This window comes from Peromyscus californicus, unplaced genomic scaffold (assembly GCF_007827085.1).
Source record: "Peromyscus californicus insignis strain IS unplaced genomic scaffold, ASM782708v3 Scaffold_2__1_contigs__length_46816999, whole genome shotgun sequence".
NCBI classification, from domain to species: domain Eukaryota; kingdom Metazoa; phylum Chordata; class Mammalia; order Rodentia; family Cricetidae; genus Peromyscus; species Peromyscus californicus.
The window spans coordinates 45,104,732-45,122,074 of NW_026294540.1; the positions used below are offsets into that span (position 1 = coordinate 45,104,732).

The window sequence follows — 17,343 nt, forward strand, 5'->3', positions numbered from 1 at the left end:
GTGTCATGAAGCCCAGGCTGGCCTCAAACTTTCTATAAAGCCAAAGGTGATCTTGAGCTCCTGATCCTAGCATACAGAGATGTTTTGGATGCCCTCCCCAGCACCACATTAACTGGGCATGGTGGTGCATGCAGGTTATCCCCGCACTCAGAGGTGGGGCAGGAGAGGTATGGGTACAAGCACTCAGGGGTTCCTGCTACACAGTGAGATCTGGACAAGCCTGAGCTGCATGAGACCTAGTGTCAAAAATAAATAAGCCTGCCTCTGCCTCCTGAGCAGATTAAAGGTGTGCGCAACCACTGTGAGTTCGAGGCCAAACTGGTCTACAGAGCGAGATTCAGGACAGGCACCAAAACTACACAGAGAAACCGTGTCTCAAAAAACCAAAAAAATAATAATAATGATAATAATAATAATAATAATAAATAAATAAGCAAATAAACATACACCTACAGACTAGGGAAATAGTTTGGTGGGTAAAGTGCATACAGAGCAGGCATGAGTAGCCCATACCCACATACAATCCACACACACCTGTGGTCCCAGCATTGGGAAGACAGAGAGGCAGGTCACAGGGGTCACTGGACAGTCAAACCTAACTGAAACATTACCTCTAACCTCATCTAAACAAATAAGGTAGAAAGTGATTATAGAGAAGATATCCTGATGTCAGCCTCTGGCCTCCACACACACACACACATACACACACACACACACACACACACACACACACACACACACACACATGCTCACACACACACACGTGCTCACACATACACAGACTACACACAGCATACAAAAAAAAATAATAATAAGCTGAAGAGACAACTTGGTCCTGCAGAGGACCTAAGTGTGATTCCCATCACTCTTGTTGGGTGGCTCATAGCCATCTATGAGCTCCAGGGAGAGCCCAACACCTCTAACCTCGCAGGGCACCTACACACACATGGTCACATGCCCAAAAGCAAACACACTGTAGGAACTGAAGACATGACCGCCCATAGCATGGCTGAGGGGAAGGTCTTACGGTAGATAAGAGAGAACAGCCAGAGGTATCTGGGAGAGTCCAGAGCAGAGAGAAAGTAGCAGACCTGGCCAGGAGGGAAACAGGAGCAGAGTGAGGGGGGCAGACAACACATAGAGAGGAGGAGAGTGTAGGAGGGTGACAGAGAGCGGGCAAAGGAGAAGTCCAAACAGAAGCCAGGAGAGGGCAGAGGAGCAGGAAAGAGCACAGTGAAATAGCAGGGTTATAAGGAGGATGAGAGGCTGTGGGGAGGGAAGCTTAGGCGCTAGAGAAGGGTGGGGAGGAGGTGAGAAGAGCCAGCCACCTGTGATACTGAGGGAGCCTGGAGGCCAGCATGCACTTTGGTGTCACAGATAGCCATCTGTCCCCCTGCCAGGGATAAAGGGAAATGGCTCCTTCTGGTAGGGGTGGGCAGCTTCACAAGTTCCTAAGGAATGCTGGCTTTTGTCTAGCTGGCAGAATTTGGACCTCATACACATAATTTAATTTTTTTTTTTAGTTAAACTTTTTATGTAAGAGCCAAAAATATGGCTCAGTGGGCAAAGGTGATTGCTGCCAAGCCTGATGACCAGAGTTCCATTCCTAGGACCCACCTGGTGGATGGAGAGCTAGTGCCTCCAAATGTCCTCTGACTGCCACATGAGCATATATACATACATATGAAAGCAAATAAAATAAATGTTAAAAAAAACCAAACTCTGTCCCTGGCCACAAGCTGTCCCCTGACCTCCACCTGTGTACCTTACTGCAAGCGTGCATGTGTGTGAGTGAGCATGCGTGAGCGCACTCTACATAAATAAATGTAATAAAAAATTTAGAGACAGATAACTACTGCCTTTCAAACTACATGTTTCATGGGTTATAAAAGAGAAATCTGAGGTTTTGCTCAATCACTTAGACATGGCTCCACCCACCTTGCAAGGCAGGTAGGGAGGGGGAAGACACAAAAACAGGATCTGTGTGAGCAGATGTGATAGAACACTATAAAAACATATCAAGAAGCTCCCCTCAATGACACAGAAAGATCTTCAAGAAGTGTCAACCAGAGCAATTGCGTGTGTGGTAAATAGAGATGTGCAGCTGACATATGCTAAGAGGACCCACCTAGAAGACTAATCAGTGCTCCGGTCTCCACTTTTCAGTGCTGGGGATGCAGATGCACACTGCCTCTTGCTTGGTTTGTCCTTCTGTTTTGTTTTACACGAGTGTTGGGGATCTGAACTCTGGTCCTTGCGCTTGCACAGCAAATGTGTTACCAACAGCCATCGCCAAGCCTGGGAAAGCTTTCACTACCAAAACTCTTCGTACTTGTGAGTTTGGGCTCTGGGTTATCTGAGTTCACCATGTATCCATGTCACTTTTCACACGGAGGCCAAGGGAACCAATCCTGTGTTCGAGTCCCAGCTCTGCCTTTTCCCAGCTATGTGGCCATAAGCAAGCCCTGGCCCTCTCTACACCTATTTCCTCTTCTGAGCAACTCATGAGTCATGCATGAGCCCAGGAAAGAAATGATATTACCTGGATGCAAAGTATGATGGCTAATCTTTTTGTTTTGTTTTTCCATTTTCATGTATCTTTGTATACGGTATGCATGTGTATGTACATGCATGTTTATACGTGAAGGGTTACGTGGACATGTGGAAGCCTAAGGTTGGTGTCAGGAATTATCCTTGATCCCTCTTTCACCTTACTCATTGAGGCAGGGACTGTCAATCAAACCCAGGCCGAATGATATGGCTGCCTTCTTTCTCCCTGCCTTGGGACTGGAATTACTGGAGCACCCAGAATTCCTGAGCCTTCTGGGGATCTAATTATGTGGTCTTCATCCTTGCTCTCACAGGTATTTTACACAGGGAGCTATCTTCCTAGCCCTGAGATGGTTGTCTTTCACTGGTAACTAGATGGGCTTTAGGATCAGCACAGAAAGAAGTGTCTAGGCACATCTGTGAAGTAGTTCCTAGACTGGGTTAACTGAGGTAGGAAGGCCCATCCTAACACGAGCAGCAGCATCCCAGCTCCTGGACTGAATGAGGAGTGGCTGAGCACTAGCGGCTGTCTCTCTACTTCCTGGCTGTGGATGCAATGTGACAGCTACCTCGGGCCCCTGCCACGCCTTCCCGGCCACGGTGGACTGTGAGAAAAACACCCCCCATCCTTCCCGAAGTCACTTTCATCAAATGACTGACCACAGCAATGGGACAGGTGACTGGCACAAGACACATCCACAGAGAAAAGGAACAGCAACGAAGGATGAGCAGAGGCGAGAGATCGGGGACAGGCCTTCCCCACCCAGACCGTCATCCTTCCGAAAATTTCTCACACAGCTGTCGTGCACGCGGACGGGTGCCCCCAGAAGACCTCCCAAATCAAACAAGAGCTGGCAAGAGACACTGCAGCCGAAGCCAGCACGTGGCTCCAAGGATGTCCCTCAGAGCTTCTCCTGGAGGCTGGGGAGATGGCTCAGCAGGTGTCTTATTTTCATAATGCCTGATGCTATTATAAAAGATCTTGAAAAAGCGACTTAGGGCACAGAAAGGGATTGTTTTAGCTCACAGTTCCAGGTTACAGGTCCACCACTGCAGGAAGGGGGTCGAGGCAGGAACTTCAAACAGCTCACACATGCTTGCTCAATTTCACCTCTCTTACACAGTTCAGGACCCCTGCTAGTGCATGGTGTCACCCACAGTGGATGGGTCCTCCCGTATCAATTAACTTAAAACAATCCTCCACAGACCAACCCAATGTAGACAATTCTTCTTGAGACTCTTCCCAGGTGATTCTGGGTCATGTCAACGTGACAATTAAAGCTGTCACCCCCAGTAAAGCACTTTTCCCGCAAGGGTGAAGACCGGAGTTCAGATCCCCAGCACCTATTTAAACTGTGGATGGCCAAAGTGGCCCCTGCAATCTAGGAGCTCCAAGGAAATCACAGGAGTGACCCACAGTCAGCTGGCCAGCTTTCTGGTCAAATGGTGGACGCTGTACCAATATGAGAGGCAGAGAAGGCTCAAAGAGGACAACAGACATCAAAATCTGGCCTCCTACACACACACACACACACACACACACACACACACACACACACACACACATGCACATAAACACATACACAAATACACCATGCACATTCAAAAACCCTAAAGAAGTCCCTCTCCTCAGAGGAAGAAGACAGACGCTCAACCCTCCACAGGTACAAGTTTGGGATGTCAAAAGTCTAGACAAATCCTCAGATTCTGTGGAGCTGAGATCTACCAGGGAAGATGGGTTCAACAATAACAGGATTCCACAACCTAGACAGGCCGGCAGGCACATGTGCGCGCACACACACACACACACACACACACACACAATGCACAGATACATCACACACACTATGCACAGATACATCACACACACACACACACACACACACACACACACACACACACTACCCACAGATACAACACACACACACGCGTCACACAGGCCCAGTGTTGGAGCTGTATGCTCCTTCCCGTCCCTACTCTGGACCAACACAGTTTGTAAAAAGCACCAACACTTTCCACGTTCCCACAAAGGCAAAAGGGAAAACTGTAGTCTTCTCTGCACTGCCACGGAGCTGGAGCTCAAGCTGCACCCTTCAGCGGGCAGACCAGAAAATTCCCTCATTGGAAACAAAACAGGACCGGCGAGATGGCTCAGGGGATCAGGGTGCTCGCCGCCAAGTGTGACGGCCTTGTTTTGAACTCCAGGACCAACATGATGGAAGGAAAGAGCCAACTCCTGCAAGTTGTCCTCTGACCTCCACAAGCACCCATATGCACAAAATAAACAAATAAATGTTTTAAAGTTTTTTAAATTAGTTTGTTAAACTCCAAAGTAAATGAAGTACTCACTAGCTGGGTCAAACCTGTTCAAAGAAACTCAAGCCCGAGCCACTGAGTGAACTTTCCAGAAGGTATAACCAAGGATCTGCATAAGGATGAAAATATTAGCAAAAACAATTGTTTGCATCCCAAAGAACTCTAGATAGGAAATTGACCAGCTAAACTGTCACACTACAGTCATGGGGAACACCTATGGCCAATTGCGTGTTAGTTCTGCTCCATGGAACACCCTAAATTACTGAAAACAGGTTGGGTTCCTCCGAGTGTCTGCCCACAATCATTTATTTATTTACTTTTGAGATAAGGTCTCATGTAGCCCAAGCTGGCCTAAAACTCACCCTATAGCCAAGAACAACAGGTCCTTCTAATCCTCCTGCCTCCACCTCCTGAGTGCTGGGATGGCAGGTGTGGGTCTTGCTTATGTGGTGCTGGGCATGGAACCCAAATGCATGCTGGGCAAAGCACTCTACCCACTGAGCACAGCCCCAGCTCATCTTTCACTTTATCATATGCATTCCATCAACTAATTTCTTGTCTCCCTTAAGATCTCATCCTCCCCCTTACAAACGCCTATATAAACACACACAAACACACCACATACACACAGACACACTATACACACAGATACAGACACACACTATGCACAGATACATCATACACAAACACACCACACACACACACACACACACACACATACACACTACACACACATACCACACAGAGAAACACACACACCATACACATATACCACACACACACTACGCACAGATACATCACACACAAACATACACCACACACACACACACACACACACGAGACACACTACACACAGAGACACATACCACACACATACCACACACAGAAACACACACACCATATACCACACACACAAACACACACACTATGCACAGATACATCACACACACACACATACACACACACACACACACACACACACACACCACATACTTCTTATTCAATACATGAGAGAGAATATGAGGCAGGTGGTGTTCCTCTTTCTGAATCTGGCTTATCTCCCTTAACGTAATGATCTCTAGTTACATCCATCTTCCTGAAAATGCCATGATTACATTTTTCTTCATGGCTTCATAAAATTCCACTTTATGGACCATATTTTCTTTGTCCATTAACCTGTCAGTGGACATCTAGGCTGGTTCTCCATCTTGGCTCTCCTGCATAGTGCAGCAGTGGACACAATGGCCAAGAATCTCTGAGTACACAGACTTTCAAAGTGAGACACAGCCTTCACGTCTCAGATAAAAGACGGTACCTTCAAAATATTCCGAGGGGTCATTTAAAGCAAAATGAAGGGAAAAAAAAAAACAAAAACGAGCAAATGAGAAGCCACACATGCCACACACAGAACAGGGGGTTGTGGGATCCTGCGGTAGCTCGGTGGGTAGAGTGCTTGCCTAGCATGCACAAAGCCCTGGGTTCCATCTCCAACATAAACCAGGTGTGGGAGTGTGTGTCTGTAATCCCAGCACTCAGAAAGTGGATGCAGAGGGATCGGGAGTTCAAGACCAGCCTTAGCCACACAGTGAATTTGAGGCCAGCCTGAACTACATGAGATACTGCCTCAAAGGAGGGGGGAAAAGACACCAACAAAACACACGCTTGCAATGACCTCCAGCTACGAACACAGAATGAACTGACCAATTTAGTGTTGACGTTGCAGTGTGACCTGGCTGGCCTGCAGATTCAAAGCTCCAATCTTTCGAGTGTCCTCAAATAAAACACAAGTGTGCCACGAGAATCAATCCAAGCGTTCCAAATAAATTTCACCAAATAAGCAGCTTTATAAATTCCAGAGCCTGGAGATAAGAGGACCAAATATTTCAGTTTTAAGAATTTATTCATCTGACTATAAGACTTTCTCATTCTGGAAAAAACGGTTACAGGGACAGGGTTATGCCATCAGCGAGGTGGCACATACCTGTAATCCTGGCACTCTGGAGGCAGAGGCACAACAACCCCCACAAGCCTGAGCTACATAGCAAATTCTTGCCTTAAGAAAAATTTTGTAATAAATAAATTAATTAAAAATAAAAACAGCAAAGAGGTGGTATGAGGAAGTCTGGCCACTGATGGAGCTGTTCTGAGCCTGTTGGAATATCTCTATGTACATGGTTTTAAGTCCAAAACCAAGACTGGAAAGATGGCTCAGTGGTTAAGAGTGGGTACTGCTCTTGCAGACAAGCAGGGTTCAATTCCAGCACCCGTGTTGGGCAGCTCACAACTGCCTGGAACTCCGGCTCCAGGGAAACCTGACGCCCTCTACTGGTCTCCACAGGCACTGCACTCACATGCACAAACCCACACAGACAGACACATAATTAAAAACAAAACCTTAAAAAATAAAAGAATAGGTAACTATATAGAGAAAGCCGGTTTTGTAGTTGGCATGAACTAACTGAGCAGTGGGGAAGGGAGAAACAGAACACAGTGTAGAGAAAGAAAAGTCATTTTTTTCTAACCTTTCATTTTTAGCCAGGATGGAATTTTGGAATCACAGGATTGAGAGGGAAAAGGGTAAGTGTTTGGGAATGGGCACAGCTGTGTATGAACGGGCTCTACCCAGAGGAAGAGGGGAGTCTCAGAAGGGGCAGCACTCCAGCTCACATAGAATCTTCAAACAGCAACAGTCATTTGTTTAAAATATCATTTAATTTTTAAATTTTGTTTGGTTGGTTGGGGGTTACTTGTTTTTTGTTGTTTGGGGGAAAATTGTTTTTTGGATTTTGGTTGTTTGCTTTTTTCTGGTTTGTCTGTTTAGATAGGGTCTCACTATATAACTCTGGCTGGCCTGGAACTCTCTCTGTAGACCAGGCTAGCCTTGAACTCTCAGAGATCTGCCCGCCTCTGCCTCCTGAGTTGCTGGGGTTAAAGGCAGGCAAGCAACATCACACCCAGTTGGTGTGTGTGTGTGTGTGTGTGTGTGTGTGTGTGTGTGTGTGTGTGTCTATCTGTCTGTCTGTCTGTGCATTCCTTCAGTGATGCCCTGGACCTGGAGTTACAGACAGTTAAGTGTCTCCTGACTTGGGTGCTAGGAACCAAACTCGGGGCCTCTGGAGGAGCAATCACTGCCTGTAACCACTGAGCCATCTCTCCAGACCCTTCCTCCCCCTTTGTTTTGAGACAGCTTCTCCCTCATAGAGCCCAGGCTGGCCTTGACTCCCTTTGTAGCTGAGGATGACCTTTAGCTCCTGATCCTTCTGTTTACACCTCCCAAGTGCCAGAGTTACCAGAGTGCACCAACATGCCTGGTGTAAGCAGCACTGTGGATAGAATCCGGGGCTTTGTGCACACTCATGCCTAAGCAAGCACCTTACCAATAGAGCCACATCCCCAGTCCCCAGGACAGTATTGTTTAAATGACGAGGGGAAAGGACTTTGAGTTCCATGGTGGCAAGTTATGAGCAGGCAGATGAAGGACGGATAAATGCCAGTTAGTTAACGTTTATTAAATGAGAGGCTGGGGGTGTGGTTCAATTGCTGGAGTGCTCGCCTGGCAGAGCAAAGCCCTGGGTTCCATCCCCAGCTCTGCATAAGCCGGTGTGAGGGGGCACACCTGCTGCCCAGCACTCGGGGGCAGAAGCAGGAGGATCAAGAGTTGAACGTTCTTCTCAGCTACATAAGGAATTTGAAGCTAGCCTGGGCCACATGTGGCCCTGTCTCCAAAATGGAAAAGAAGAAAATAAAGAAATAAGTTAGAGTTTACAGGGAAAGGAGGAAGACAGAGAAGGGGGAGAAGGAAGTGGGAAAGGAGGTGGGAATAAAAAGGACAAAGAGAAGGAAGGAGAGGAGGAGGAGGAGAGAAAAGAAAGCAGGAAGGACAAGATGGGGAGGTGTTACAGAGGGCTGGGATGATCGCTCGGTGCAGAGCACTTGTGTACCATGTCCAAGTTCCTCAGTCTGACCCCAGAACCTAAAAAAAAAAAAAAGCATGATCCAGAAAACTCCAGGTGAAAGGTCAAAGTGTAAATGTCTTTGTTGTTGTTGTTACTACTTAATTCCCTAAGATTAGGGCGTGAAAGCAGTCAAGAAGGGATACACAGGTGTATGGCCCTGTGCCAATAAAACTTTATTCACAAAACCAGTGAATTTAGCACAGCACCACAGTTTACCGACCCCTTTTGTTGCAGAAAGAAGACTTGGACTAGATGAACTTGACCCAGTGGGTCAGGAGAGGGGTGAAGGTCAGGGAGTCTACACACAGCACACGGGAAAGAACAGGCTTACCCCTGCTGGAGGGGAGCGCAGAACACAGGACAGCCAGCCACAAGTGGAAACGCCTCCCAGGGGCAGGGACCCAGAGTGGTCATGGAGGCCAGGCTGTGTTCAGACATAAGGCGGGCATCCTGTGGTGACCAACAGACAAGACAGCCAGAGTGTGTCCTGAAGGAGGGCCGCAGAACCGGAGGCCAAAAGTGGAAAACGGAGTATAAGGTGCATTGAGTGTTTGTAGGCTCAGGAGAGATGGGCACGGGGGGGGGGGGGGGGGGGATTCTAAAACAAGGAGAGGAGAGGAAAGCAAGGCCTTTGCAGGCAGGTGTCGGAAACAACCTGTTTGCATTCTTGCGACTTAGAGACAGCCAGATGCCACCAGCGTGAAGCAGAGACCGAGGGTGCCCACTAACCGTCTCAGCAGAGCGAGGACAGCCCTACAATCCAGAATGAGCGCACCCCAAGTGCTCACTTGGGGTCTGACAAGATGGTTCAGCAGGTGAAAACCCTTGCCACACAAGCGTTTGATCTCTGGGACACACGTCAAGACAGATGGAAAGAACTGAGTCCGCACACGTGCCCTGACACATATGAGTGTACACAGACATACATGTGCACACAACAGGCACTCAGGCACGCATACATATACAAAATAAAATAATTTGAAAATTAATTTGAAATTAGAACAATAATTATAGTAATAATAATAGTAATAAAAAATAAATAAGGTGGAAAGCAGCTTAGGAAAGTATCTGGTATTGGCCTCACACATGTGCACTCATGCACATGAACACGTATATCCACTACACACACACACACACACACACACACACACACACACACACGAGACCCATAGAAGTCAACTACCCAGGCCTCCAAAAGTCAGTCCGACAGACAACCCTAATGCTCAGAAGGTTCCCATTGTCAACACGGCACACTGCCTTGTCTTCTAACTTCACAATGCTCACAGGGCTATCTCAGCCCAGAGCTAGCCTGATCAAGAGAGAGAAGGAAGAGCTATCCACTGCCTAGCTCAGCCCAGCTACCAAGACTCCACCAAAAGACGAACTGAGTACCCCGCCCTTAGGGACACCTCCCCCAAAAAAGACCCACTCCTTCCTTAAACATCACATAGATCCTCGCCGCCACCGCCACCTCCCACCCAAGCTAAAGCACCCTGTTGCTGGACCTTACAGACTCATGTTCTAGAAAGTTTCTCGCCCCCACACCAAGCCTCTAAGAGGCATCGCAACTCATTTATTTGACTGAGTTTTGTTAACGATTACCCCAAAGCAGGGGCGGGAAGCTTCCAATCCAAAAGAGCGAGTGTTTGTTAAGAAATCCCGTACAAGGGCAAGCGAGATGGGTAACAGCACTTGCTGCCAAGCCTCATGACCGGTGTCCAAGCTCCAGAACCCACAGCGCAAAGAGAACCGACTCCTGAAAGCTGTCTTCTGACCCCCACACTCCAGATGTGACACACACATGCCGCCCCTCACATACACACAATTATAACAAATAAAATTAAATTTCAAAAACAAGAGAGCCAGACGTAATGGTGTGTGGCTTTAATCTCAGCTCTTTCGAGGCAGAGGCAGGCAGGTCTCTGAGTTAGAGGGCAGCCTAGTCTACATAGGGAGTCAAGGATACACAGTAAGCCCCTGTCTCAAGATGATTAAAAATTCACTAGTTTAATTAAAAAGTAAGGAAACAAAGAACCCCAGTAGGCAGGCAGGGAACTGCCGTCCTAGCCAAGTGGCCAGTTAGCAGCCTTGATGGGCCTGTTCTTCCTTCTCACGCAGGTGGCTACTGCTTTGAAAGCATGTGACAAGGACTCACTGAGATCATATTTACAAAGTATGGGGATTTTCCAGAAAATAGGGATTTTTGTTATTCTTTTTGTTGTTTGAGACAGGGTTTCCCATAGCCCAGGTTAGCCTCAAACTTACTACACTCCCGGGCTGTAGCCCAGGATGACCTCGAACTCCTGATCCTCCTGCCTCCACCTTCGGAGTCCTGTGGTGACAGGTTTACGACCCCACCCGTGGTTTATGCGGGTCTAGGAATGAACCCCAGGGTCTTCATGCACACTTGGGAAGCACTGCAAACTGAGCCACATGCCCGGCCAGGCAGTGCCTTATTAGTACACATTTACTGCATCGACGCCAGTGTCCTGGCTACCTGTTTGCCACTAGGGAACAAATACATATGCACCTACTATGCACTAGGCACTACTCTAACATCAGTGAAGAACAAACACAAGGCCCTGTCCTTGTGAACACTGCATGTGTTCAAAGCCGCAGAAGCTCCATTTCCTAAGCACAGGAAGTCCAGGCACAGACAAACAATTAACTACCAAACAGGAAAAAGAGAACTCAAGGAACCACACTTGTGTGCCCAAGTACACAGTTACACTCACAAAGTAACCCTACTTCCTTAAGGTGATCCCAAGGTGCCTCAGGAAGCAGCATAGGTGATCCCAGGAGCCCCGGGGACCAGCATAGGTGATCCCAGGAGCCCCAGGGACCAGCATAGGTGATCCCAGGAGCCCCGGGGACCAGCAGAGGTGATCCCAGGAGCCCCGGGGACCAGCAGAGGTGATCCCAGGAGCCGCGGGGACCAGCAGAGGTGATCCCAGGAGCCGCGGGGACCAGCAGAGGTGATCCCAGGAGCCGCGGGGACCAGCAGAGGTGATCCCAGGAGCCCCGGGGACCAGCAGAGGAGATCCCAGGAGCCTCGTGGAGCAGCATAGGTGATCCCAGGAGCCCCGGGGACCACCAGAGGAGATCCCAGGAGCCCCGGGGACCACCAGAGGAGATCCCAGGAGCCCCGGGGACCACCAGAGGAGATCCCAGGAGCCCCGGGGACCACCAGAGGAGATCCCAGGAGCCCCGGGGACCACCAGAGGAGATCCCAGGAGCCCCGGGGACCAGCAGAGGAGATCCCAGGAGCCCTGGGGACCACCAGAGGAGATCCCAGGAGCCTCGTGGAGCAGCACAGGTGTTAACAAATATTGGGTTTTCTTAATAAGCATCCAAACCATGGATTCTGGAGAGATGGCTCAGTGGGTAAAAGCGCTTGCTGCTCAAGCGTAAGGACTGGAGTTCAAATCCCCAACACCCACATAAAAGCCAGCACCTCAACACACACCTGCAACCCTAGTGATGAAAGCGGTGACCACGGGAGGAGCCTGAGGCTCGCTGTTTAGTCAGCAGAGCCAATCAGCAAACTCTAGGTTCATTGAGAGACCCTGTCTCAAAACATGAGGTTAAGAGCGCAGAGGCAAACACCTGGTGTCAACCTAGGGCCTCTGGAAACACACACAGGCACTCTCATGTGCGCGCGCGCGCGCACACACACACACACACACACACACACACACACACACACACACACCTCCCCCATTCACAGACAAACTGAAGTTCTCGCCTTCCTTGACCCCTGCCTCATTGTAATTAATTTCCTTCTGAGGAGAGATCTGAACCAGTAACTCGGAAGATACTTTGCATTGCATGTTTTTTGAAACAGGGTCTAACATAGCCCAGGCTAACCTCAATATCTGGGCTAGCCTTAAACTGGCCATCCTCCTGCCCTGGCCATAACCAGCCTCAGAACAAGAGAGGTTACACAGTCTAAACATGCCTTGCTTTAGCCCTCTCTGAAATGGGTGTGCAACGATTTGGGCCTCCAGGGAACACGGGGAGGTTCTGAAGAAATAAGCTAACTAGCCTGGAGGCTCATAATCATTCTAATTACAACGATCCCAAAAGCTGCCCCCACTGTTACTATGATTGCTGCAGGTATGTAGATTCTGCCTCTAGACATCTGGAAGCAGAGAATTATAAACATAGCAGCCATGAGCTTATACACACCAGTCGATTTTCCAACAAGTGTCCATACATGAGGACACCCTGGCTTTGGCTTTAAACTCTTCAGGTGTTTGGCTGCCTGAATCTGTTGCAACCCAGTAACCCCACTTCCTTAAGGAGACCCCAAAGAGCATGGGGGTGTGCAGATTTGGGTTTAGAGAAAAGAACAGATCCGGTTGAGAGGCGCGATGGGGACAGACACCCAAAGGCTGGGCGGGTACTAGGGCAAGGTTCCTCAGACCCAAGTTGGGCACACGCGGGGTGCACAGCCACAAGTCCAGCGGGCAAAGGCCAAGGTCAGCTGGCTTCGTGCAGGGCCAGGGCCACCAAACTCACTATTACTCCTTCCCCAGGGGAAAGATGATCAGTCTTTAGGGAGGGGACTCTACATAGACTCCAGGGGTGTCCTCAACCCTCAGTCCTTAGGGTGGGAGCTCTAGGTTGGTCGAGAGAAAAAAGGGGGTGCCACAACCCTCAATCCTTAGTGAGAGGACTCTATTGCTGGGATGGTGAGATGGGTGTCTGTAACCCTGGGTCCTTGAGGGGGGGCGGGTAGCTCTAAGTTGTATGGGGCGATAGGAGGGGTGTCCCCAACACTCAGTCAAAAGGGAGCGTTCTCTAGGTTGATTGCGGCGGTGGGAAGGGGTGTTCCTGACCCTCACTCCTTAGGGTGGGGGCTCTAGGTTGGCTGGGGCGATGGGAGGAGTGTCCCCGACACACTGTGATTCCCCCTCACCCCAGACTTACCCTCTCCAGGGTACAGGTGGCCAGCTGCGCCCACCAGCAACGCAGCCACGGCCACCAGCAACGGCACGGCCGTCGTCTCACGTCGTCTCCCCGAGCCCATGGCTGTAGGAGCGCAGGGACCCCAGCGATCAGAGCACGCCACGCCGCCCCGCTGGGGACATAGTCCGCGAGGAGGTCGCCGGAGAGGCGCCAGAGGCCGCGCGTCCTTCTCTTGCACGCCGGTGGCTCGCGGGCCGCAGTTCTCCAATAGAGAAGGCCCTGGGACGGTCCCGGGAAGAGCGCAGAGGCCTCGGCTTCGACCAACGCGGCGGCGCGGCCCGCAGACGGCCCCGGGTCACCCAGGCACGGTCCGGTGCCCGCAATCGCAGGGTCCAGAGCTCACCGCCGTGCGCCCCCTTTCCAGGCCTCCTGTTCCTCCGCCCGGTGCAGCTCTGGGTGGGTCGCGTTCTGCGGAGTCGGAGACAGAGGGACGCGCGAACGGGCAGGCACCTGGGCTGGTGGCGGCGGCGGGAGCGAGGGCTCGGCTCCGGCCCGTAAACAACGCGGCCCGTCAGCTGGGCCCCGCGCGGGCCGAGGGAAAAGGTGGCGCGGAATGAGCCTGGGAAGGGACTGTGCGCTCCAGTGAGGCCCGTGGAGGGGACAAGCCAGCCGAGCGCAGGGAGGCGTGGCATTGCGAGCCCTGGCCACGCCTCCTTGCCTCCTCGTGTGGAGCCCCCAACTTTGGAGGCCCGGGGCGCACCCCAGATTCTCCCAACTCCGACACCCCAAAATACCTATTTAAAAAGGTTGCGATTTAAAAGCTTGGAAGTGTCCCCAGATACCAATCTGACATGAATACCCTAAACAACTCTGAGACTACCATGTCAGATCTCGGGAGCTGCCCAGCTCCGCGCCTGACTCGAACGCCCCCAAATAGCCCCGAGGTTCCAATTTAAAAACCTGGGGAGCCCCAGATCCTTGCCTGAATCGAACACCGCTAAACAGGCCTAAAGTTCCAATTTAAAAGCTAGGAACGTCCCAGATCCCCTCCTGGCCTCAACAAACCCAAATAACACCGAGGTTCCAATTTAAAGGTCTGGAGCGAGCTCCAGATCTCCGCCTGATCCGGACACTCCAAACAGCCCCGAAATAACAATTTAAAAGCCTAGAAACGCCCCCCAAATCCCTCCGGACACGAACGCCCCAAACCGCTCTAAGACCCAATGTCAGAACTTAGGAGTCTTACTCTAACACCCTCCCAAGTAGCTCTGAGACTCCGATCGCAATAGCCCCCAAGATGTTCCCAGATGCAAGGCTCAACCAAACAAACCTTGTTTTTTTACAGTTTTTACTTTTTTTTTTTTTTTTTTTTTTTTTTTTTGTCTCCTGTGGGGAATTCACTTTCTTTACTCTTGATTCCTTTTTTTTTTTTTTTTCAGCCTCTACGACTAATGCCTGACTGGATTCCCCCAGTCGTGGATCTCTCTAGGAGCTAGTGGGCGCCCCACAAGTTCCCTCCCCTGTGAGCTCCCGCCCAGCAGCGTGGCCCATACCAGCTTCCAGGCCACAGCCACGTGTTCACAATGCCTGCCGCCTGTGTTCCCTGGCCTGAGCCCCTCTACGCAGCACTGGATTCCAGCGGAAATCAATAAAGAAATGACTCCTGGAAGAACAAAACAAGGCTTCTAGGAAAACCTTAGAAACTTCATATAGGACCCGGGTAGACGTGTTCCATTTTCAACATGCATACCAATAGGTAGCTGAATAAATGTCTAAAAAAGTCATTCACTAACATCCCTACCCAACCACCTTCAATGAAGAGCTATAACCTTAGGACTATGTGAAGTCCAGAGTCCTCTATCCTTCACTTCCCGTGTCCAGTCGGACAGATTGCCACCATATCTGTAGCTGCTGGCCTATGCAATGGGTTTGACAATATCTATAAAAAGTAAAAATAAAAGAGCCAGGAATAGAAGAAGACACTCAAGATTAACCTTTGGCCTACAGATACACACACACACACACACACACACACACACACACACACACACACACACACGCAGAGAGACAGAGACAGAGAAAGCACTACAAGGAGCCAGCCCTGGGGAGGCAGGTCTTTAATCTCAGAAGGTAGAAGCAGAAGGATCAGGAGTTTGAAAGTAGCCTGGAACACAGGAGATCCTGTCTTTAGGTAGATAGATAGATAGATAGATAGATAGATAGATAGATAGATAGATAGATAGATAGGTAGGTAGATAGACAGATGAAACAAAAACAGTGGGGCTGATGAGATGGCTCAGCAGATAAAGGCACTTGCTGCAAAGCCTGAGGACCTGAGTTCAATTCTAAGGTCCCACAGCGTATACACAAACACACACAGAGTAAATAAATAAAAACAAGCGTTTTCAAAATTACTTTTAAGTGGTGGCCTAGTGTTGGGGGATGTCTTTCTGTATGCTGTGAATATGTGTGGCTCCCACTGAATAATAAATAAAGCTGTTTCGGTCTATGGCAAGAAAACTTACAGCCAGGCAGGATATCCAAGCAGAGATACAGAGAGAAGGGCGGAGTCAGGAGAGATGCCAGCAGACCAGTAAAGGTATAGGCCATACAGTTTGTAATTAATATTAAGCCTCTGAATGATTATTTTATAAGAGGCTGCTTGAGCTTGGGTGGGAGAGATTCATCCTGACCTCGGGGCCAGGCGAGAACCGAGAAACTTCCAACTATAGCCTAAGGCTGTGGTTCTTTGGTGGAGCACTTGCCCAGCACACGTGGAGCCCTGGGTTCAACCCTGAGCACCAAAAAACAAAACCCTTACTAGGAGCTAGGACCGTGATTCTTACATTATGCAAACGTACCCCTGCCTTAAAGCCTCACCCAGTTCTTGCCCCCAGTCACTCTTCCTGGCCGAGTCTGCTCCAGTGAGCATCCTCCCCGACCACAGTCTGCAAACCCCCTTCGGTCCCTTATTCTCTTCCCCAGGCCTTTCCATCCTGTGCATAGCCCTCCCTGAATTTTTTATTTATTATCTTGCTTGTCATTGCTTATCAGTCTGCCCCCACGACCCCATGTCTGACATACCCATTGACTAATAAATATTTGTTCAGTGGAAGAATCAACATGCCACTTGTAATAAGGGATTCCCGGTATACAAAGTCAACACGGTGTGTTTCCTTGTACGGTGGTTTCCTTGCATGTATGTCCTGTGTTATGTGTTGAGGGAGGAGTAGATAGAGAAGCATCTGTGGGGTGAAATATTGGAAACTGAAATCTGAAGAGAAGCTGAGAGAAAATGTCCCCATGAAATGAAGGGCTTGTGCAGTGGTGGGGGGGGGCCTTCAGGTGCTGTGGATGTGCAGAGAGGGGAGAGGAGAACCTGATGTCATGGGTGGGAATGAGAAGGTGCAGATGCTCAAACTTCACATCAGGATGTGCTTGACTTGTGTGTGCATGTGTGCATCTGTGAAGGTAGCATGTGTGGGGTATGTATATACACACCTGTGCTTGTAGAGGCCAGAGGTCAGCATCCGGTGTCTCCCTAGATCAGTCTACAACCTATTTTTTGAGACAGAGTCTCTCACTGAGCCTGAAATTTACCTGTGAGTCG

General features: G+C 49.6%; 1 protein-coding gene across 2 annotated transcripts in view; it reads right to left on the minus strand.

The window, feature by feature from the left end:
• Positions 1 to 14,302, minus strand: part of Insr (insulin receptor) — a 139,491-nt gene extending 125,189 nt beyond the window's left edge. For both annotated transcript variants that reach the window (XM_052754631.1, XM_052754630.1), the window contains exon 1: positions 13,755 to 14,302. In XM_052754631.1, the coding sequence (XP_052610591.1) occupies positions 13,755 to 13,854 (100 nt within the window). In that variant the 5' untranslated portion in view covers positions 13,855 to 14,302. The remainder of the gene's footprint in view (positions 1 to 13,754) is intronic.
• Positions 14,303 to 17,343: the final 3,041 nt, after the last annotated feature.